General features: G+C 35.8%; 1 protein-coding gene across 1 annotated transcript in view; it reads left to right on the top strand.

Annotated features, from left to right (window-relative positions):
- LOC135729716 (glycerol-3-phosphate acyltransferase 4-like) overlaps positions 1-22,587 on the top strand; it is a 28,932-nt gene extending 6,345 nt beyond the window's left edge. Inside the window, exons 4-13 of the mRNA XM_065247548.2 lie at positions 5,295-5,628; positions 13,620-13,694; positions 14,046-14,135; positions 14,923-15,016; positions 15,125-15,240; positions 15,323-15,378; positions 17,236-17,321; positions 17,506-17,634; positions 19,682-19,761; positions 21,308-22,587. Coding sequence (XP_065103620.1) covers positions 5,295-5,628; positions 13,620-13,694; positions 14,046-14,135; positions 14,923-15,016; positions 15,125-15,240; positions 15,323-15,378; positions 17,236-17,321; positions 17,506-17,634; positions 19,682-19,761; positions 21,308-21,416 — 1,169 coding nt within the window. The 3' untranslated portion in view covers positions 21,417-22,587. The remainder of the gene's footprint in view (positions 1-5,294; positions 5,629-13,619; positions 13,695-14,045; positions 14,136-14,922; positions 15,017-15,124; positions 15,241-15,322; positions 15,379-17,235; positions 17,322-17,505; positions 17,635-19,681; positions 19,762-21,307) is intronic.
- The last annotated feature ends 1,390 nt before the right edge of the window (positions 22,588-23,977 follow it).

The following is a 23,977-nucleotide window of genomic DNA, read 5'->3' as shown; positions in this document are numbered from 1 at the left end:
ATTAAAAAAATATAATACTGTACACTTGTGGTGTGTGCTTATCTGTTTGTTAAGCGTCAGTGATGTATGAAGGTATATTTGGTGCAAAACAACTGCACACCTGTGACAGTGGAATTTGTATTTGTAGAGATTATCCACACATGTGTATCAGTAAACTTGAAGTCGCAGAGGACGTGATGCAAACTTGTAGATTTTTTTTCTTTCCCTCAAATACAACACAACAGTTACACATTCACAAATCCTTCAGTGCAGCTGCACAAATCCCATTTTACAAATCACAGATTAAGAAACTCACAAGTTCACATTTTTTGCTACAATTGATGCAGTAAATATGGTGCATAACCTACTTGAACGCCTGCATCAAATAGTGTGAAGTCACACACAAATTTTGTACATTTGCAAAATCAGTTTGTGCATCTGTGCGATGAGACTTGCATGTGTGTACAATTTATTTTTCACAAATATTTTTTTATTTTTTTATATTTTCCAGCCCAAACACAAGTACATAAATACAACTGCTTGAATCTGCTGCTACGAGTTTCAAATACTCTTTTTCATGTGCTCTCTCTTCTGCACCAAATATCTCGAGATAAATGGTGCGAAAGTGATTTGTATACCTGTAGGCTTTGGCGAGCACTGTTCAGCACTGCCCACCAGGTGGCGCCCCAGACACTCACTGAAGCAGAGTTTATTAATTACCACCAATGTTTCAGCAAAGTAAATCGCCTTTATCAAGGTATTATTTTCACCAAGTGGAGAACAATATAAATGGGAGTGCTAATTATACACACATGAAGGTAATTACATACAATATTCCAATGATTCATTAGTAAACAAAATATAAGTTCCATAAATTTCAAACCATCAATATAAGTAGATTAAAAAATACAAGCAGCAAATACACACATTTTAACTTTAAATAAGATACCAAATGATGTAAGTCCCATTCATTTTTAATATCATAATACCTATAAAAACAACCCAAATCAAAATCTACTTTTAAACCATGTGTGCCAATGTTCACATTTAATTTACCTAAAAGGCCTTCTGTCTAAGGAAAAATTGGTCAAACTCACCTCACCTTCTAGATGGAAATTCCCTCTCAATTCCTAGATACAATAATGAAGTAATAGGATGATTAAGTTCAACAAAATGCAGTGCTATGGAAACAGATGGGCAGTGGGTGGAGTATGAATTAATGTCCATGTCAACAAAAAAGGGGGCGGGGCAACAAAGGAACAAGAGGGAAATAGGGCAGACACAGACAGGACTCTTGACCTTGGCCGTACCCACCATTGAGGTCCGGACTGTTTTAGTGAGTATCATAGTAAACTACTGATTATGTCTTAATATGTCTTCCGAATGTAAACATTTTATTACATTCTCTCTTAAAGTCTAAAAAACAGTACCTGTTGAAGTCATTAAAGTTACTTAAATAACAAAAGAAGAGAAAATCACTCATTGGTCCTGACTGTAACTTCGTAAAAAAAGATTAATCCATATTCAATTTTAAATAAATATCTTTTTTTGCCAACAATCCTTAATGTTGAGCTCTGCTCTTTGAAGTAAGTTGGTTTATTATTGGTTTATTATGCAAGTTCAGCCTTGCATTATGTTTGTATCTTACAGTTAGTATAATGCATGTAATGAATTCAGGGCAAGAAGAATATTGATCTAATATGGGGTAATGTGAAGTATTATAATAATTACATATCGTTTTCTTTCATGGGATATGGACCCCCTAAAGTAGCCTTGGCCACCCCATTTATAAAATTCTAGTTCTGCCACTGCAATATTGATGTTGTATTTCAGCATATTAAATGTATAATAAGTGTGTGCATATTGTGAATGAATTTAATAAACAAATTCTTGATAGCCTTTGGTTAATTCACTAAACTGATCCTATATTCAGTTAGCCTATGTTTACTTAACTGACAGTGCCCAGGATGGTAACATAATTATTTCAATGTCTTACTAATAAACAACACAAGTCTTGCGCATACTGACATGGTTTGAAATCTATATTTATTTGATTGTTTTTTTTCTGATGTGTTAGAAGTCATATATGTAGAGCAGAGAAATAAGAATTTTTTTCCTGGGGTGCATGCCCTAGAAAAATACATATGGACCTTGGTATTTATAAAATCCTGCGTACGGCCCTGCTCACGACAATAAGAATCCACTCTCAATAGTGTATTACGAGCTGTAGGTTTTTTAATCGGATCCCTATATAAACAATTACGAGCTATCCACAAGTCTAAAAAGCTGATTTGATTTGGGTTAGCATCCAAAGTAAATGTTAAGAAATCAGAACAACTGTTTATATAATAATAAAAATAATTTAGTTGTTCAGTAACCCGATTCAAAAAGACAGAAATAATCATCCAAATTAGTATATTAGAAGAAAAAGCATGATTTAAATACACATATTTTTCTTCAAAAAAAGGTTATTTTGCAAAAGAAATCACAAACGTTCTTTCCATGGCCCCACTTCCTGTTTGAATTAAAAATTAGTCTGAAAAATAAAATAATTTGTTTTATGATATTAAAAATGAATGGGACTTACATCATTTGGTATCTTATTTAAATGTAGGCCTATGTGTGTATTTGCTGCTTGTATTTTTTAATCTACTTATATTGATGGTTTGAAATTTATGAAACTTATATTTTGTTTACTAATGAATCATTGGAATATTGTATGTAATTACCTTCATGTGTGTATAATTAGCACTCCCATTTATATTGTTCTCCACTTGGTGAAAATAATACCTTGAAAAAGGCGATTTACCTTGCTGAAACATTGGTGGTAATTAATAAACTCTGCTTCAGTGAGTGTCTGGGGCGCCACCTGGTGGGCAGTGCTGAACAGTGCTCGCCAAAGCCTACAGGTATACAAATCACTTTCGCACCATTTATCTCGAGATATTTGGTGCAGAAGAGAAAGCACATGAAAAAGAGTATTTGAAACTCGTAGCAGCAGATTCAAGCAGTTGTATTTATGTACTTGTGTTTGGGCTGGAAAATATAAAAAAAATAAAAAAATATTTGTGAAAAATAAATTGTACACACATGCAAGTCTCATCGCACAGATGCACAAACTGATTTTGCAAATGTACAAAATTTGTGTGTGACTTCACATTATTTGATGCAGGCGTTCAAGTAGGTTATGCACCATATTTACTGCATCAATTGTAGCAAAAAATGTGAACTTGTGAGTTTCTTAATCTGTGATTTGTAAAATGGGATTTGTGCAGCTGCACTGAAGGATTTGTGAATGTGTAACTGTTGTGTTGTATTTGAGGGAAAGATAAAAAATCTACAAGTTTGCATCACGTCCTCTGCGACTTCAAGTTTACTGATACACATGTGTGGATAATCTCTACAAATACAAATTCCACTGTCACAGGTGTGGAGTTGTTTTGCACCAAATATACCTTCATAGTGATGTTGCTTGTTTTGGAGCGTCTCTAGAGTGCTTTTGATCTCCTGAGACATGCGGTGGAGGTTTTTTGTTTTTGTCAGTTAAACCTGCCTAATGAAAGATAAGACAAAGTTAAGGGATAGTTCACTGAACATTACATTTGTGATTATTTATTGACCTATATTTTTCCAAACCTGCAGGAGAGACATCATAAGATGAAACTAACCACTCATATAAAAATGGGATACAAAGTCCAGTGTTTTAGTTAATAAAGAAAGTCACAGTTAACGTGTTTTTTCGCATAAGGACAGTTTGTGTATTATAGGAAATATCTGCCCAACTTTTATCTTTATTCAGAAAGGACATGCATTTAGAGGGTTTTCCAGTAAAATTTGTTAAATTCCAGTGAAATGACTAAAGTGAAAAAAAAAGTAACTAAAAGTGACTAAAGTAATTTGTGAAAAAAGGCTCATTTAAGTTACTGACTACAGGGCTCGAACGTGCAACCAATTTGGGGTTAACAGGGATTGGGTGCTTGTCAAACTGCGGCGTTAAATGCGATGTGGTCAAAAATTTGGGTGCACCTAACTTTTGTTCGCATAATTAGGTGCACCAGTGCAACCAGTGAAAAAAGTTAGTCTCAAGGCCTGGACTTATAACCATTTCATTAAAGTGAAATTACTGAACCTAAACATAAGAGCCTGATAATAAAATGTTAATTTACAAGAAAACATGTTAGGCACACTTAGAGGGTTCACGGTTCCCACGGGTCCTTGAAATCCTTGAAAGTTTGTGAATCTGGGGGAAATAACTCAAGGCCCTGGGAAGTTTTTAAAAATAAACATACATAGATACAGGCCATTGAAAGTGCTTAAATCTATTTTATGCGAGAAGTTTTCTGGAAAGTGTAGGATAATATCATAAAATATCTATCCTTTTAAGCACACATGCTTAACTGTTCGCTTTAAATGCTTATATAAATGCGAATGGTGATTCATTCCAAAATCCTTTTTTGCATAGTTGTGTTTGACAAATGAAAACGTCTCGGGTTACGTATGTAACTGTTGTTCCCTGATAAGGGAACGAGGCGCTGTGTCTCCCTTGCCATACTTCTTGCGTCCCTGTAATGCTGTCTCTGACAATATTTCAGATAGCCATATACTTCCTGGCTCCCGCGTCATTGTCTTTGTCGTTAGGCCTCACCATTGGTTGAATTTGATATACACATTCAGACGCACTTACCCTTGGAGGCGTTTGCAAAGTGTCACCGCAGTGCCACAGCACGAGTTCCCTCGAAAGGAAACTGTAACAATTTATCTTAAAAGGTAACCTTGCTCTCACTTTAAATATGTCCCCACATTTAGTCCTTGAATTTGAGGGTATTGGACCTGGAAAGTCCTTGAAAGGTCCTTGAATTTGAAGTTAACTAAGGTGTGGGAACCCTGTAGGGTTTTGCAAATAATCTCTTCAAGCATTGGTACATTTAGCAGACACTTATATCCAAAGCCACCTGCATATAAGAAACATCACAAGTAGTTTGCCATAACAGTCAACAATATACACAGTATTTTTATACAGTATGTACATAATACAGTAAGTATATATGAGGAGCTCAGATGCAAAAGCCTCTAAACGCCACCTCAATCACAAATGAGTTAATGATATAAACTGAATGCTCTTGGCACGTTTTATACATTTATCAAATACTTTCACTTCAAATCCGCCATTCAGAAATACCAGTTTGTTTGCAAAATCCATTAAGAATCTGATTTAAAAAATGCTAATTTACAAGAAAACATGTTAGGCGCACTTACAGTTTTGCATTTGAGCTCGTCATATGTTTATTTATGTTTGCATTGTTATTTTTATTCAGGAATTATTGCTAAAGGGCCTACGTCACTGGAAGAAGAGCTCAAAGAGATTCGACGAAACGGCTGCAACCGAGAGTCGGAAGGGTCCGCCTCCACCAACACAGGCCATGCCCCTTCCTCCTCAGAGTACGAAGTGTCAGATATCTTCTACTTTTGCCGTCGTGGGATTGAAAGCATCGTAGACGATGAAGTTACCAAACGTTTCACGGCAGAAGAGCTGGAGTCTTGGAACTTATTGACCAGAAGCAACAATACCTTCCAACACATTAGCACCAGAGTGACTGTATTGTGGGGTCTTGGAGTTCTCATTCGTTATGGATTTCTTCTACCTCTCAGGTAAGCATGAAAACATCTGCTGGGTTTCACCTATGTACTTCATGCGTCATGTCAAAATACGTGCCTGCTGCACATGCGTCGAAAAGGTTTATGATTAAAGAGACGCTCACATTTTTTACATGCATATTTTGAAAACTGTTGCTTTATAAAGAAAGAAGCAGTTCATTTTTGACCTGAGAGTGTTACTGTGTTAATCTTAGGCCTAGTACACATGCACATGGGTATTTTCCTTATTTTGTTTAAAAGAAATCTTTGTCCATATGAAAATATGCTATGAGGTGCTGTCAATCAATAGCATAACATTATTTTTTCACACTCTGGTCTCAAAACCAAAATGTTTCTGGTGTAGTCCCAGTTTTATTACACCGAAACAATTGAAATATCGAACATAAAGCGTTATGCATATATGCATATAAGGTGCTATAGAATGTAAAACTGTATTTATGTAGGCATAGATGAATAACAAGTAGGGATGTCCCGATACCACTTTTTTATTTCCGATACCAGAATCCAGAATATCAGCCGATACCTGCCCGATACTACTGTAATTAAATGTGTATAGTGCTTTCTGCTACATCTAGTATAAATTTAAATTTTAAATTTACTGGATACTGATCCAGAATATCGGATTGGGACATCCCTAATAATAAGAGTTCTGGACATGGTAAAGACATATCGTTAGCCTCAAAGACGATTGTTTCCTCCTTCTTATGTAAACCTCGTACATAACATAATGTTGTTACAATGCTAAAACAAATTTGTGATTGCTGCAGAGTTAGCGCTATATGCTAGTTAATGCACTTTAAGGCTGAAGTTCTACTATTGACGTTATAGTTAAGTTTTGCAGTCTCCTAGTGCAAAAACACAAACTTACCACTCAACCATACAGGCTGAAACATAAGGTCTGTTTGCAACTAGGCTTGGGCGGTATCCAAATTTTGATACCATCAAACCGCCTCCCTATTTTACCCCGGTATACGGTATTACCGTATATAATAATTAAAAAATTATGACGTAATCAGACGGCTTCACTATAATGTTGGCTTGTGCCTAAACCCTTTAGAAACTGAATACCAAACACTAATACTGAAACAATAACAAAATAACCTGCACAACAATATTAACAACTTTTATTAGCAACAACTAGCAGTTTATGAAAAAAGTTAAATACTAAGCTCAAACAGAATTAACCAGTTGTCGGTTAAAAAAGTGATCTCTAAATTAGGCTATTATAGACAGTGGACTAAACGCGACTACAGTTAGCCATCTCATTCCAATTTCCAGGATATTTTTGTGTGAAGTGAACAAATCCCTCACACTCAATTTTTCACAACTTGCCTGTTTGTACTTATAAACCAATAAAAACATTTGGCGCAAGGTCACGGCATTTGGGTTCTGGCGCAAGGTCACGGCGTTTCGTGCACTCGCGTTGCATCAAGCTAAAATTTAATCAAAGCAACAGTCTCAGACTTGAAGAAAATTGCTGAACATTTAAACCTATTTTCTGCACATTCCACCATATTTTAATGAAATAAAGTCCTCTTTCTGTTAACTTTAATTTCTGCATATTCCAGCAAATAAAATAAAAATATTTTTTGTAAAATCCAGCAATAAAATATTTAAAACGAAAGTCTTTCCTGGTTGTATTCAGAATTATTAACATTCACGTCTTTTAACAGTAAAGTGCAGATTAAGTTTTTTTTTTGTAAATCATTAGACATTTTTACCACTTAATTAGGTTTTGCTTTGTAGAAAGCCTTTCTTTAAAGTGAATTTCGTTTTGTATAAATTGTGTCTTAATTTTAATAAATGTTTTATCAACCAATTGCACGTATTTAATAAATTAAAAGCAAATATAGTAGACAATATAATAACCATGACATGGAGGCGCCGACACGGCGCGTTCGCTTGCATTGCATTGTTAACTAGAACGCACGGACCTCATCATAAATAAATGAAACTCATACATCAGCATTTAATATCTTTGCTGCATTTTTCTAAAACAGACAAGGGCTTTCTCGCGGCTTGCATCAGCAAAGCATTGCATCGTCCATGTTGCACTTAACAGAAGTTAACACTTGTCTTTTTGAAAAATAAAAAAGTAATAATAATTATACAAAAGAGTTGTTCTAGTCGTTATTAGAAAGCAGTTAGACCTGCCTTGGCGGTGCGTCTTTAATGCATTCTGAAGGTGCCTGTTTTATCGTTTTGCAGTCTATTAGGCAACATTCCGCATAAGATGGGTTTAGATTTGGAATTACATTACATCTACATTTTAGTGCTAACTGATAAGGTGATGATGATCATCATCTTTCTTTATTATTTTTAGCACTACCTCAAACTTAAGCGCCGTCTCTCCGGAGCTGTCATTTTCTTAAATAAGCCGTGGCAGTGTTTCAAATGAGCTTCTAATAAGACAAACGCCTTTATTTTCCACGCGATCACCTTACCAAAACCATTTTGAAACTAAGGAGTCATTTGTCCTCTGATTACATACAAGCAGCATACAAGCTCCTCGGCGACACGTTTGCGGGAATCATGTTTCGCATGAGCCGGAGGCAGAGCAGCAGAGAGATGCGACAGAGTTGCGAAATTGCAGGCGCGGCTCGAAATGGCTGTTATTTCAAACAGCGTAACTTGTTTTAAACTAATCAGTTAATGGCTCGGTGGTCGTTGAAGAAAATGTTTAGTTTTCGCCATCCCTAATTTAATATTTAATCCTTGTCTGCTATATAAGTTCATTGTTTTTTTTTTAAAGGCCGGTATGGCGGTATAGAAATTGATACCTTTGCTATTTTTAGATCCCGCGGTATACCATATTACCGTATTACCGCCCAAGCCTATTTGCAACAGACCTTATTTTTACATTTTAAGTATCTTTAAAATACAGTGTCCTGTAAAATGCAGTTTTCTTTTTTTCGCTGAGTGTATTTCTGTAATACAGTGTTAAAGGATTAGTTCACACAATCTTCCTTTGCAATTGTGGCAGAGGTGTCATTTTTGTTAAATGTAAAACCTCTTTAATACATTTTATCAGTTTTTTGAAGGTCCCAGAGTGGAGACATGTAGGCACTCTCAGACTCGAATACGGGACTCGAGACTCGTCTTGGACTCGAACACCGGGGACTCGAGACTCGACTCGGACTCGAACACTGGGGACTTGAGACTCGACTCGGACTCGAACTCTGGTAATGGTGACTCGACTTGGGCTCGACTCTGACTCTTCTTCGGTGAATCGGACTTGGACTCGAACACTGGGACTCGAGACTCGACTCGGATTTGACAGTTGGTGACTCGACTACAACACTGGGCTATTAATGCATTATTTGGCACATATTATTTTATATTATATATAAGGCTGTCACGATTTCAATTTTAAATCGAAATCGATCGAAATTAAGTCATAGCTTTGAACTTCGAATAAAAAAATGGGATCGTCGATGCTGCCACGCCCCCATGTCACGTCCAGAAGGCTTGCCAAGGAAAAAAAAACTCTCAGAGATGCCTTTAAAAACATCTGTCCAGCGGAACGCAATCATATATATATATATTAAACACGAGGGATGCTACAACTCCTTGAAATGCATATCATAAACAGGATTGCTACCTAGTGATCTGCCTTTGGACAGAGCGCAGCTCTCTGCACGTGCGCGAGAGTGAGAGAGGCGCAAAGATGCAGCGGATTATATTTGAAACAAAAGGGATAGTTGGCCTCAGCTCGCATGAAACACATTAAACTGAACAAATACATAAGGATTACTACTTTAGTTTATGTTTAGACTTCGGACATATGCGAGAGCGCGTGCACGTGCATGTGAGACAGAGAGAAGCGCAGCTGCTTATGACGCTGGATTTATTTCAGATGCTATGAGTCCAAGACACAAGCATTAAGTCCATGTGCGTGCAAGAAGGAATCTTCTCTCTACAAGCTCTCGCGTTAAGTGAAGCCCACAAACCCTCATGCGAGTTGTGCAATGTGCATGTTATGTTAAACTATAGTAATAATAATAAATAATGGCATATCATTTTTGTCTTCAAAAAAATCTGTAAAAATCGAGAATCGGATCGAATCGTGACCTTAGAATCGAAAATGTATTCGAATCGAGAATTTGGAGAATCGTCAAACCCCTAATTATATATTGTTGTATTTCAAAAATTAACATATGGTCAAAGTTGTGGATAATATAGAATCTGGCAAACAGATGTTAGTTGTGAAATTCTTCTATTCCAGTTTAATATCCAGAGACAACAAAGTGGCACGGTTCCTTACAAATGGCTCAGTGTTGCTATCAAAACATACCGTTGTTTAGAGATTAACAACATTTCACACCTGTTCAAACCTGAGGGAACCTGACTTCAAGCAACCAATAATAATTACTGCAGGACCATCTTGTTAAAAAACAACAATTAAAGGATTGTGCAGTTCTGAGAAGCATGTTCTAGCACACTGTTCCCCAAACCTGTTCCTGGAGGCACACGCCAACATCACTAAACATTCAAATTTTCTTATTCAAACACACCTGTATCTACTCATTAGTTTAGTTTAGTTTAGTTTAGTTGTCTCACTTGGGAGAAATTTGGTTTGGACAGAGTCTACTGCACACTACATAACATATGAAAGACATTTACATACGTGTGAACAATGTTTAAAGTGGCTTACAATTTATCCAAATAAACCTATACGAATACAACTCACACACACAAGCACACCCACCCACAAAATACATTCACCTTTTATTGTTTAAATATTTAACTGACAATAGGATAAAAGAGAATTTGTACCTGTTGTACTTACACAAAGGAACCCTAGGGGGCTAATCACACCAATCGCGCTTTAAACGCTTGGAAACACAAGGCACGACGCACTGCCTTTTTTAAAAAAGAGCAGTGCGACGCATCTTTTTTATATTGCTAAGCAACCACTGAGTCAGCTGTCTTGTCAATCAAATATTGAAGCGTGAGCGCTCTTTTACTGTTAACTGTCATATTAGCAGAAACTTTAAAAAGAGCGCACTTGCTCTGACCTTGTTTGAGGGCGAGAGGTGCCCAAACACGCAGGAGAGAGTGAGCAAATGGGGTCCGGTTCTTCAAAGCAACTGTAATCTTCCCTCACCACAACGTAAGGCCTGCCTCTCCCCTCATTCGATTGGACAATGGAAAGACGCGAATGACGTCAATGGCTTTTCCGCCCTCAGCGCTTCTTCAAAAACACGTGCTGCGACGGGCGGCAAAAACCGCAAGGCGCTCGGCGTGCATAAACAGCGAGCAAACGCTCCCTGTCCATAGAATATCATTCAAAAAAGGTGCCTGCACCAGCCATAAACGCGTTTGGTGTGATTGACCCCTAAATCTCCTCCCTGAATTCATCAACCTATATTCAGGTTAAAGCACATGTCTTAATCTCATGGCCATGAATGGTCCATAATAACCCCCTGGACCAGGATTTACCAGCATTTCCACCGTCTTATTTATATTAATCTGCAGTTTATTTGCATCACACCAAGCCACCAGATTTTCCACCGCTCATCAGCTCATGGGAAATAATGGAGTCAGATGTGGAGTCAGATATCCAAAATGTGCACCGTTGGTTTGCTTTCAGGAACAGGGTTGGAAAACGCTGTTCTAGCAAAAGCCTGTTGTTTGGATATTAAATAACCTTGCAGTGGCCGTATTTGCCATATTTTTATATTTAAAGAAATAGTTTACAAAAAAAATGGAAATTCTTCATCTTTAGTTGAACACAAATGGATAATTTAATAATAAAATAAATAAGCTTATAACTCAAAATGTTCGGCATGTCAGTAACTTCAAATCATAATGTTTCTTATTAGGGATGCTAAACAATTAATCGCGATTAATCGTTAGCAGAATAAAAGTATTTGTTTGCATCATATATGTGTGTGAACTGTGTATAATAAATTTGTATAAATAAATGTACACACATGCATGTATATGTTTTAGAAATGTTTACATGTGTATATACATTTGTATATTTATGTATAATTTATATTATCTATAAATATAAATACTTAATATATTCATTTTTTTTTCTTAAAATTATACATGAATGTGTTCATATTTATATATACATATTTATTATACACAGTTTACACACATATGTGATGTAAACAAAAACTTTTATTCTGCTAATGATTAATCGCGATTAATTGTTTAGCATCCCTATTTCTTATGTGCCAAAATATCATGTTAAAAGTCACGAAAACCCCAGGTACCAGGTGACATGCTGCCATATTTGAATTTGGTGCTTATATTTGTTTGTTTTGGTTTCTGCATCATTTAATTTTCTCTTCACATTTTGAGTGCAACATAACAAACAATGACTGCATTTTAATAAAAATATTTTGTGTTTAGCTTAAAAAAAAAACGAAAGTTGTAGATATCTGTGATGACAGGAGAGTGATGAACATATTTTAAAACTCTGATTTTGCTTAAATATGGTCCATTTCTAAATGCAGTCTCTTTTGCCCTGTTATAGCACACAGGTCTGAATTTAGCGTCTTAAAATACAGGCTAATTCTGCCGTCCCTCCGGGCCATATGGTGCTTGTGTAGGATTAATGTCAGTCAGGGCAATGACCTCAACCCACATTCCTTTATAGAAACTCCTTACTATCCCGTGTGCATGTTTGAGATAAAGAAGTGTGCTCTGAGCTCTGTTTAATCAGCTGTCCCCATCTGGGTATTGTGGGGTTAATTGAATCCAAATGCTCCATGTTAGCTCTCAAATGTTTTTTGGCATGTAACTTTGACATGTTTTAAAGGGTTAGTTCACCCCAAAATGACAATTTTATCATAAGTCACTTACCCCTGTGTCGTTCTAAGCCACCAAGTCCTCAGATTGTCTTCAGAAAACATTTTTAGATATTTTTGATGAAAACAAGTTCATCAGTAGTTCAATAATAATATTATGAAGCGCCAAGTACACTTTTGTGCACAAACAAAACAAACGATTTTGTTCAACAATTTGATCTCCTTAGTCTTTCAGTGCGCGTCACAAGCATACTACAGCGCATGCTGCTGCTAACATCACCTGCTGACGTAGTTGCCTGCGTACAGACACAGAATACGTTGGCAAGTAATTTGTGAATTTAGACAGGCTGTTTAAGTAATGTTTAAAATGTTTGCATAATGGATTAAATAAAAAAGGAAAAAAAATGTTGGCAAAGACGTCAGCAAGTGACGTTAGCAGCAGGCACCGTAGTCTGCTCGTGAACGCGCACTGAAGGACCAAGGAGGAGAATACAATGTTGAATAAAATAGTTTGTTTCATTTTCTTTGTGCACAAAAGTGTTCTCGTCGTTTCATAATATTATTATTAACAGAATGATGGCACATGAACTTTTAATTGGCGACGTCTTTTATTCTTTTCTGGGAAACCTAACTGAAGTCAATAGGACAGACAAAAACGTCCGGGTTTTTATCAAAAATATCTCAGAATGTGTTCAGGAGAAAATCGGAATACTTAGTGGTTTAGAACGACACAGGGGTAAGTGTTTTATAATAAAATATCATTTTGAGGTGAACTATCCCTTTAAGCTACATGTGCTCTTGCCTTGTTGGACCTGTGGTGTTTGAAAAGAAAATGCTAATTTAAGTCTGTCCTGCAACATGTACTAGTATTTTTATCCCCTCATTAAAGGCGGGGTGCATGAATGTTGAAAAATACTTTGGAATAGGGAGTCTGGCCGAGTACCAAAACACACATGTAGCCAATCAGAATTAAGGGGCGTGTCTACGAACGGACATCCTTTCCTGGGTTGCGTATGGGTGGGGCAGGTCTATCAAAAGAAGGTCCAGATTTTGTTGGGGTAGGGGCGTGTTTGTTTAGATGATTTCAAATGTCAACATTGGCTTTCAGAGATCATGCACCCCACCTTTAATTAAAGTAAAGAGTAATAAAATCAAAGGCAAAATTTAAGTTTGTTTCCTTCAGTGTTAAGAGCTGAAATGTCTTGTGTTTTCCATTATCAGGTTAACATTAGCATTCACAGGAGTCAGTCTGCTGGTCGTCTTCACCACCATGATTGGTCTTTTGCCCAATGGGAGGTAGGAAACAATTTTTTTTAATTCATGATATCAGCATTATGTTGACCATCCACCCTTAAAGGTGCACTGTGTAACTTTTAGGAGGATCTCTTGACAGAAATGCAATATAATATACATAACTCTGGTGTATGAACTGTATTGTTTTTATTACCTTAAAATAATTAAGTTTATCGACATACACCGCAAGTCCCCTAACATGGAATTCACCCTAAATGGTCAAACTACTGGTTGCAATTCACAGTCTCACCACTAGATGCGCTAAAATCTACACACAGCACCTTTAACTAAATATTTAGTTCAAATTCGATTATATGGTGTAATCCAATGATACAGATGTCCATGTGTTTACAGGATGAAACGTTTTCTCAGTGAGAAAGTGCACCTGATGTGTTATCGTATCTGTGTAAGAGCGCTGACTGCTATCATCACATACCATCACAGGTAGGAGCACACGGCCCACAGATGGTAATTTAGCAGGAGAAGAAATATCAGAAATATGCAAGTGCTGATGATACAGTACAATGTTTGTTAGATCAGGTAAAGAATTAAGGTAAAACTGGGCAGAAGAAGCCCACATGTTTCATATAATAGAGCCAAAACCTGAATCCGGTGTCATAAGGATTGGAATTCAGTCCAAGCAGGTTTTTATCTCTAATGGTGGGAGTGTTGACTTCCCAGGCATCTTCTCGGTTGACATTTACTGTTATCTCGTATGCAAACAGAGTGGTGTCAGAAATCATGACCTTGTGAGCTAACATGGTTTGATAAACTGACTTCACTATCTATATTCAGAATGTGATAAACAGTCTCTCCTTTTTACGACCGTTCCCTTTAACAGGGAAATAATTTTTTTATGTCAAACCGGTTCTTTTAATAGTCATTCAGAACGTTCTAGCATCATAACAATAATTGAGATATTACTGAACACTATTAGATGTTGCTTTGGTCTGTGTGTGATTTTTACATTCATTATCTATGTATGTCCTATATGACGTCCACAGATACAAGCTTGTAATGTCAGAATCAAAATGTAATAAAGTATTAAAAGTAGACTGCAGTTGAGTGCTTTTTATAACATGAAAAGCTAAAGTGAACAGTGATGGCCAGTAAGTGTCCATCATACAAAGGAAGTCATTCAAGAACTGTTTAAAAGTTTTAAAAGCAACCCAAGATACATCTTATTTACACTCATTGCTAACAATGGCCTCTGTGTTTTTCTCTGAGACAGTGAAAATAAACCCAAGAATGGAGGTATCTGTGTCGCCAACCACACGTCACCCATTGATGTCATTATACTGGCCAGCGATGGATGCTATGCAATGGTTAGTGTTTGTGTGTTCTCACTGCACTGGCATCCACTGTGTGAAGGGTTAATTATGATGTCTGTGTACGTAAAGGGTTAATGTAGGCTGTTTGTTTGTGTATTATAGGTCGGTCAGATTCACGGTGGGCTGATAGGGGTCATTCAGAGGTCCATGGTGAAAGCTTGTCCGCACATTTGGTTTGAGCGCTCTGAAGTCAAAGATCGCCATCTAGTGACTAAAAGGTAACACAACATGACTGCTCATTTTAATGGCTTTTAAACAGAAGTGCCATCTTTGTTATTGATGAAATGAGTTTTATTTCAGATTGAGTGATCATGTCAAAGACAAAACCAAACTGCCCATCCTCATTTTCCCTGAGGGTAAGATTCATCTCGTTTTTTAGAAATCAAACTTCATGTGCCAAGGAGGAATAAGAAAATTTTATCATTTTTCATACTGTAAATCACAGACTGCATTAAACCTACATGCTGTGTTTTGGTTTTCAAACATTTATGAGGCATCTGTAGTAGTACCATTAATATATTTCTACTGAGAAAGATTTGATAGTTTTGAATACAGTAAGACGTCAGAATGTTACAATTGCCCTTTTATTCTCAAACTCCTAATCACATTTTTTGTTATTTGCACCATAATACTTAATTCTGTGTAGCTGTTGTACACAAACGTGGACAATTAACTGCTTCATGTTCAAAGAAAGATATTTGGTTATTATATTTATTGGTTCTTCCTATCCCCAAATAGCTGGAAGAAATCTGAAAAAAAGACAAACCAAAGCTCAGGGCTTAGGGGGTTAAAAGCATTTATTTAATATTTATTATTATTACTGAACAGATTTTAAGAGGTACTATTACTTTAAATGTAAAATGTATCCGGGTTTCTGTGGCTCAATTGGTAGGATCAGAAATACTGATAAAAATGTGTAACTTAAATGCACTGCAAGTCACTTTTAATAAAAGCATCTCCCTAATGCTTAAATGTAAATGTGTCCAAAGCTCATCAATAAAATTTAAAGTGTGATCTACATTATAATGGGGCTGCCTAATGATTAGTCACGTTTATTCGTTTGCAGAATAAAACTTTTTGTTTACATAATTATTATACCAGTGTTTCTCAAACTTTTTAAGCGCGCGGCCCCCCTTGTGTATGGTGCATGCCTTCGCGGCCCCCCCAAAGAAAATTTATGAGAAGAAACTGTTCTAAAACTCAACTTTTAGTTAAACAAAACATATTAAATGATACAAAGTAGTGCTGTGGGTTAGTAGTCTTATTTTTTAGGTTTAATTGCACAAAATTCATGATAAATAAATGTATTTTATAAAATGTCATAAAACTATATATATACATATATTTATTTATTTATTTATATTTATATATATTATAGATATATATATTTATTTATTTATATATATATATATATATATATATATATATATATATATATATATATATATAAATACAAACACATGTATGTATAATTTTAAGGCAAAATATATTCATTTAATAAATATTTATATATGAAATAAATTGTATGTAAATCTACAAATGTTTCTACACATGCAAATATTTTTTAAATATATACATGCATGTGTGTGCATTTATATATACAGAATTATTATTAAGAAAACTTTTATTCTGCAAATGATTAGTTGCTAATAATCGTTAGGGAGATCTACATTATTTTATTTAAATTATGCATCATCTGAAAGCTGAATATATAAGCTTTCAATTGATGTATTGTATGTTAGTTAGGATAGGACAATATTTGGCAACTTTTTGAAAATCTGGAATCTGAGGGTGCAAAGAATTAAAATATTGAGAAAATCACTTTTGCCTTTCACATGTTGTCCAAAATATAGTCTTAGGAAAACGTATTACTCATGATGATAAATACATTTTTGATATATTTACAGGAGAAATTTACAAAATATCTTTATGGAACAAGATCTGTACTTATAGCCTAATGATGTTTGGTATTTTAAAAATCTAAAATTTTGACCCATATAGTGTTTTTTGGGCATTGCTATAAATATATAGCTGTTCTACATACGATTGGTTTTGTGGTCACTGGTCAAATAAAAGAGAGAAATATATTTTATACTAAGTTTATAATTGCATAATGATTATTATAAAGCATGTGTTTAATATGTGATGTGGTTTTAAGTGTTGTGTTACTTTATTATGTTTTTGTATATGCTAAGTGTGTAATTTTTCTCCAGGTACCTGCATTAACAACACATCAGTAATGATGTTTAAGAAAGGAAGCTTTGAAATTGGCTCTACTGTCTACCCTGTTGCCATTAAGGTCAGCAATATTGATAATATTCATAGTTCTTTATAAAGTATTAGCATAGACTGCAACACTTTGGCAACTACAAACAATTACTTTGCCCCATGGCACCAGATTCTCTTTAAAATCTTAATTTAAAAGATTTAAATGAATTTTTCTGAATTTCCTCTGAATTTTTATTTGTCCATTGTGTTTTCAGTATGACCCAAGGTTTGGCGATGCCTTCTGGAACAGCAGTAAGTTCGGGATGGTGAAATATCTGCTCTGTATGATGAGTAGCTGGGCAATCGTCTGCAGCGTGTGGTACCTGCCTCCCATGACCCGTCGGGTAAAGCCAACACACACAAAACTTCTTTAATCTCTGAATATACTATGACTGAAGTAAAATCTCTGTGGCATAAATGACTTGCCTTGCTTTTACTATTTTTGCATCGCTGCGTTTAGTAGACAAATCGGGCACAAATTTGCCCTTTGTGGGCTAGATTTCTCAATGCTATTCGTCGACCCGCCACAGATTGGAAATGAACATCTGCGTTTGCATATGGGCATGCAAATAAACAAATAGGTCATTGCTTTCCATGCTTGTCCAGGCACCTGGCTCCCCAAACTCAAACGGCCATAGGTAATTTACCACAGGTAAATCATTGTGTCATCATGAGTCACTCCATAATTAAATGGCACAGAAATATTTAACCGAAAATCACTAATCTAGAAATAGTGCTTTATTTATTACAATTCAAATGCATTTCTTACTATCTAGAAATGTTAAATGCTTGATAAGAAAATGCTGTGTGCAAATTTTTATATTTTACCCCAATTGTGATATGATTGGTTGTTTGGCTCAACTGGTTCAATTTCTATAAAACACAAGGGTCCCTATTTTAACGATCTGAAAGTGTGAAGCGCAAAACGCAAGTGACTTTGTGGGTGGATCTTGGGCGCTGTTGCTATTTTCCCGGCGTGAGAAATAACTCTTGCGCCAGGCGCAAATTAATAAGGGGTTGGTCTGAAGTAGGTTCATTATTCATAGGTGTGGTTTGGGCGTAACGTCAAATAAACCAATCAGAACGTCATCCAACATTCCCTTTAAACACAAGGGCGCAAGTTCCATGGCGGGTTGCTATTATTATGATGGATTTACCAGGCGCACGCCAGGAGCGGTTCACCGACGTTCTTGTAAGAGCAGTCAAAGACAGAGAAGTTGTTTTCTATGGGGATAGGAGAAACCTGCCCAAATCAGCGTCGGTTAAACAGGTGTGAGAGAAAATAGCCACAATTGTCTCATCAGCTGGCATTCCCAGGACGTTGCGCCAAGCGCTACAATGATGTCAGGAGACGGGGGAATACCAAGCTTGCCAGCATAAATCGGGCACGCCGTGTAACGGGAGGTGGATCTGCCTACACACATGACGTCAGCAGAGGACATTGCTGCGTCCACCCTCACTGCTGAAAGTGTTGAAGGCGGTTTGGGGGCTTTGAAATCAGACCCAAGAAACGCAAGCAAGGTCCAACCCCAAAGTACACTTACAAATCAAGTTCATATACATTAAGGTTTCTTATGAAAACATTTTAATTATTATTTACATAAAATAAACATAATACAGCCACACAACAAACTTATGAAAATATTTTAATCGTTATTTGCATGAGAATTTTTTAACGCAGCCACACAATAAATAAAAACTATCACCACAATGCTCAACACAATGATTTCCCTTATCTCATGTGTTAATATTTTTTATTGTAACAATTTATGATTTGCAAAAATAACTGTTGCATCTGTGTAGATTAGAAACGCAAAGTGTGTGCGCGTTGTGCACGCTATACATTATGGTCAAGCATGCACCCTTTTAAAATAGCATAATGAACAACGCGCAACGTGCCACTGACTTTAGACTAGTTTTTTTTTGGTCAGTGGTGCAATTGTTTTTTGAAACTGCAGCATCAGGGATGGTTTGCGCCGGAACACGCCTCCTTTTTTGCGCTGAACCGCACAGGGAGCGCAAGTTCATTCCCTAGTTTGCCGATGTGCGTCTGTGGAGGGAAAAACCCGCTGTGCGCCGGTGCAAAATACAAATGATACATGCGTCACTGACAAAGTCAATTGCGCTGGGTGCAAGATAGGGCCCATGGGCTGATATAAATGTATACAGCAAATGCATTAAAAATGTCACTTTAGATTAAAGTGTTCACCAAATGCAAATGTGTGCATGTAGATCCTCGCAAGGATATGGGTTCGAGTCCAGCCTGTGATGTGTCACTCTCTAGCCTTTACTGTTAGCTTAAGGTTAAAAGCTCATAAATAAAACACACACAACATCTCTTTAACTTTCCCATAATGTTTAAAGTCCTATAAGCATCTCTTCTGTCTGCAGGAAGATGAGGATGCAGTGCAGTTTGCTAACAGAGTAAAAGCAGCTATTGCCAGGCAGGGTGGTCTGGTGGACCTGCTGTGGTAAGTGGGTCCTAAATTGGATTCAGTATATAAATGTGCATGTAAATACATCTGAGAAATGTTCCCGTTGGCTTTTAATAATATAGCTTTAAAATAAAACGTGAATTAAATAAATTTTTAATTATGAAGTTTGAATAGCAGTTTATATCAGTTGCTTCAGCAAAAAAAACTTAATATCAGTTTATATATTTACAGTAGTACAGATTTTATCCTGGACATAACAAACTGTCATATTCTAGAAGCTGAGCTATAGGAGCGCTGTAACCCTCTGATGAAACCGAAATTAACTTTACTGATGTTTTGTAACAAGTCTTTTTTGGCTTCACTTAAGTGTGAATCTGTTAAGAGTTTTGCAACATTGTTGCGTGATGTTTATCTGATTCAACTGTTGCTCACCAAATATAAAGTTCCTGCACAATTTAAGACGTAGACTCAACAACTAGTTAGTTAAATGGAAGCAGTTTCATAATATTTGACGAGGCACATTTTCCTGTTTTGAACTATTATTCATCATTCAATTGTGACAATAGTTCGTTGTTATTTCTCACAATATAACTTTAAATTGTGTATATGTGACTACAGACAGCAAAACCAGTCAAGTAGCACGGGTATATATGTAACAATAGCCAACAATACATTGTATGGGTCAAAATTATAATTTTTATGTCAAAAGTCATTAGGATATGGAGTAAATATTATGTTCAAGATATGTTTTAAATTCCAGAGCTTAAATATATATATATATGTATATGTGTGTGTGTGTGTGTGTGTGTGTGTGTATGTGTGTGTGTGTGTATATATTTATTTATTTATTTATTTATTTTAAAAAATATTTGTTGCTAAGGACTTCATTTGGACAACTTTAAAGCCGATTTTCTCTATATTTTGCACCATCAGATCCCAGATTCAATTTGTTGCATCTCAGCCAATTATTGTCCTATATACTAACAAAACATACATCAATTGAAAGCTTATTTATTCAGCTTATTTATTTATTATTATGACTGGTTTTGTGGACCAGGGTCACATATACATTACTGTGCTAAAGTATTAGGCCACCATGCCACAATTAGATTTGTTGTTTTTGCAATGTTATAGTAATCATATATACTTGTTTCTCAGTCTCTTTAATAGAATACATCCAGAAAATACAGGAAATGTGTATATAGTATTAAACACTGTAAAAAAAAAGTAAACTGATGTGTCAAGTTTTTAGGGTAAACTCCCCTTCCACGAGAGCAATAGCAGGAAACTGCAGGATTTCTTAAACCTAAATAAAATTAAATCCTAATTTCTACTTTTAAAGAAATTAGTCTTTTAAGGAAGACATTTAGTCCTGAAAATTTAGTTTTTAATTTTTTTGTACATATTTCCTGTCTTTTCTGTTTGTATCTTAATAAAATAGATTGAAAAATAAATAAGGATGGATATTAAAACTTCTAAAACAACAGGTCTGGTGGTTATGGCCTAAGACTTTTGCACAGTACTTATCTGTGCCGTAGATTGTAAATTTTTGTGCTAAAAACTGTGTTTTTGGTGACTTTAGGGATGGTGGGCTAAAACGTGCAAAAGTGAAAGATACTTTTAAAGAAGAACAACAGAAACTCTACAGCAAAATTTTGGTTGGAACGCAAGAAGACCGCAGTCGCTCTTGATAGGATAAAGATGAATCAGGTGAGGACGAGAGAGCCCAAGACGTTTTAGAGACCTGGAAGATGATGTTGTGATCCTGATCCCAGATTAAATTCACGTCTTGTTTGCCAACGCTTGGTAGGTCAGGTTTTGTGTTTGCACCACTGACATGCAAAAGTTTTGATGTGTAATGTACACCCTGTCGCTGTGTTCAGTCTAAAGCACTGTGGGTGCTTGCCGCCAAAGGGTCCTGGAGATGCATTGCAACAGTTCAGCTGTTGCTCAGAAATAGTAGTATCATCTTTTTTCATTTGTTACTTGGTTTGTTTACAATTGTTTATGTGCGTGCTTTGTTGTTATTTATTTTATCAGTTACTTTAAATGCAGATGGCAGTAATCAGTATGGCCAGATGACCAATTTGGGGGATTTCACTAAGGATGAATTGTGCCTTTGGATAGCACTGTGTACTTGACAAAATCTGTGCTGATCACAGTTGTGCAGTCCAAAGAAAATGGAAAACTAAAGTACTAGCGGTTAGTGAAACAAAACACAGGGCTAAGCGATGATATACAGCATGCAAATGTTGTGCAGTTCTTTAGTGTGTTCACCTGAAATGTGATGGCAATGCTGTTTGTAAAGACTGAAAGCAGGTGTCAGAGATTTCTCCATAAATTTACTGCGAGGGTCATTTTAAAGGGGACATTTCACAAGACTTTTTTTAAGATGTAAAATCTTTGGTTTCCCCAGAGTATGTATGTATGTATGTATGTATGTGAAGTTTAAGCTCAAAGTACCATGTAGATCATTTATTCTAACATATTAAAATTGCCACTTTATAGGTGTGTGCAAAAAAGGTATTTTTGGGTGTGTCCTTTTAAATGCAAATGAGCTGATGAAATGCAAACATTGATCGCCTTAGTGGTGGTTTGTTAGAATTGAAACTTAATTGTGCTGTCAATTATTTATTTTCTCTCTCTCTGCGCTAAATGGTAGTGGCGTGGTTGCATAGTGCAGATTAAGGGGCGGTATTATAATTATTATATTAAGATCCCCTTCTGACATCACAAGGGGGGCCAAATTTCAATGACCTATTTTTTCACCTGCTTGCAGAGAATGAGTCACTGGGTTCATCTTTTTCACATTTTCTAGATAGATAGAAGCACTGGGGACCCAATTATGGCACTTAAACATGATTTATTTTTAATACTTTAATACTTTTAACAGGAGAAAAAAGCAGAAGGATTTCTGCAAAAAAATACAATTTAATTTGAAAGACTTGATTGGTTATACTGACCTTTGCAGATGGGAATCCTACTGTAATTATTCAGAATACCTCTTTACAAACAATCACACCTTTTATAGTGAAATAGATCATTTTCGTCTCAAACTTTTGTGACTGTAAACAAGGTTTATTTGTCATCCACTAATCCTTGCTATCAGATCTCAAATCCCCACATAAGAGTCTTATGATATTGGCTGATTGATGGCTGATTGAAATCTCTTAACACAGTCATGTCCTTCAAATGTTGTGGAAATTCAAATAAAAATCATAGAATTCAATGTTTAAACAACACTATGCAGCATGAATATGTATGCATTGCATACATACAACTAACTAGATCTAAAACTATGAAACTTTGACACTAAGGGATTAATGACAATGACGTTGGTTGATACTGTATGCTTCCTATTTTTAGCACCTTAGTTACCTTTCTGTGAGGATTGATGGAATGGAAAAGAGCCTAACACCAAATTGATTTGAAATCTTTCAAATATGATGATCTCAATAAGGCTTGAATGAATGCTAAGTAAAACTTTTTTTTTTTCATAGATAGCAATATAGGAATCAAAGTTTTCAGTGCAGTTTTTATACGAGATAAAGTATGACAATACCTTGTTGATCATTTATATACTTTTGATAGGAAGTTGTGTATTGATCCAAATCATTTTTTTAAGTCAAGTCTTTTCTAAACAGATGAAATACAGCTGCAAGACTATGCAAAAATTTTAACACAACATATGGGAATTGTTGTCCACTATAATGTACATTTTAAACAGTTACTGAGTGTGTATGAATATAGATACTTCAAGAGAGAATAAATAAACTTGTTCCACATCATACTGTTGCTGTGTACATTTTCTCATCTTGATTTGCTTCAGGTTCCTGATTTTCGATTAGACATCAACTTGAAACCTAACATACCGAATACCGAAATTGAATTGTTTATTTTGGGAAAGTAAACAAATATGTCCTTAACAATCAAAAATTAAAATGTGATATTATTGTGATGAACTACATGGGCAAAATACCTAATATGTTCATATAGTGCACTACCCTGAAGTTAAGTACAGTATTTATTGATAATCAAAGTATACCAGTGTGCTAAACAACCCTTTCTGATGGCAGTTGAAAAGTCGTGCAATACATGCGCCAAATTCCAATTTTGCACGCATATGATATGCCAGTCCTTCCCATTCACTTATATGGTGCATTTTTAGTGTCTTTATTTATTGGTTTCTCGTTTGTTTTTTAAACCATTGTCGCTTGGGTTTGGGGTTAGATTTGGGATTTGCTTTAAGATG

The sequence above is a fragment of the Paramisgurnus dabryanus genome, chromosome 11 (assembly GCF_030506205.2).
Source record: "Paramisgurnus dabryanus chromosome 11, PD_genome_1.1, whole genome shotgun sequence".
NCBI lineage: Eukaryota > Metazoa > Chordata > Actinopteri > Cypriniformes > Cobitidae > Paramisgurnus > Paramisgurnus dabryanus.
The sequence above is the reverse complement of the archived record's forward strand: the minus strand, read 5'-3'. Positions and strand labels throughout refer to the sequence as shown.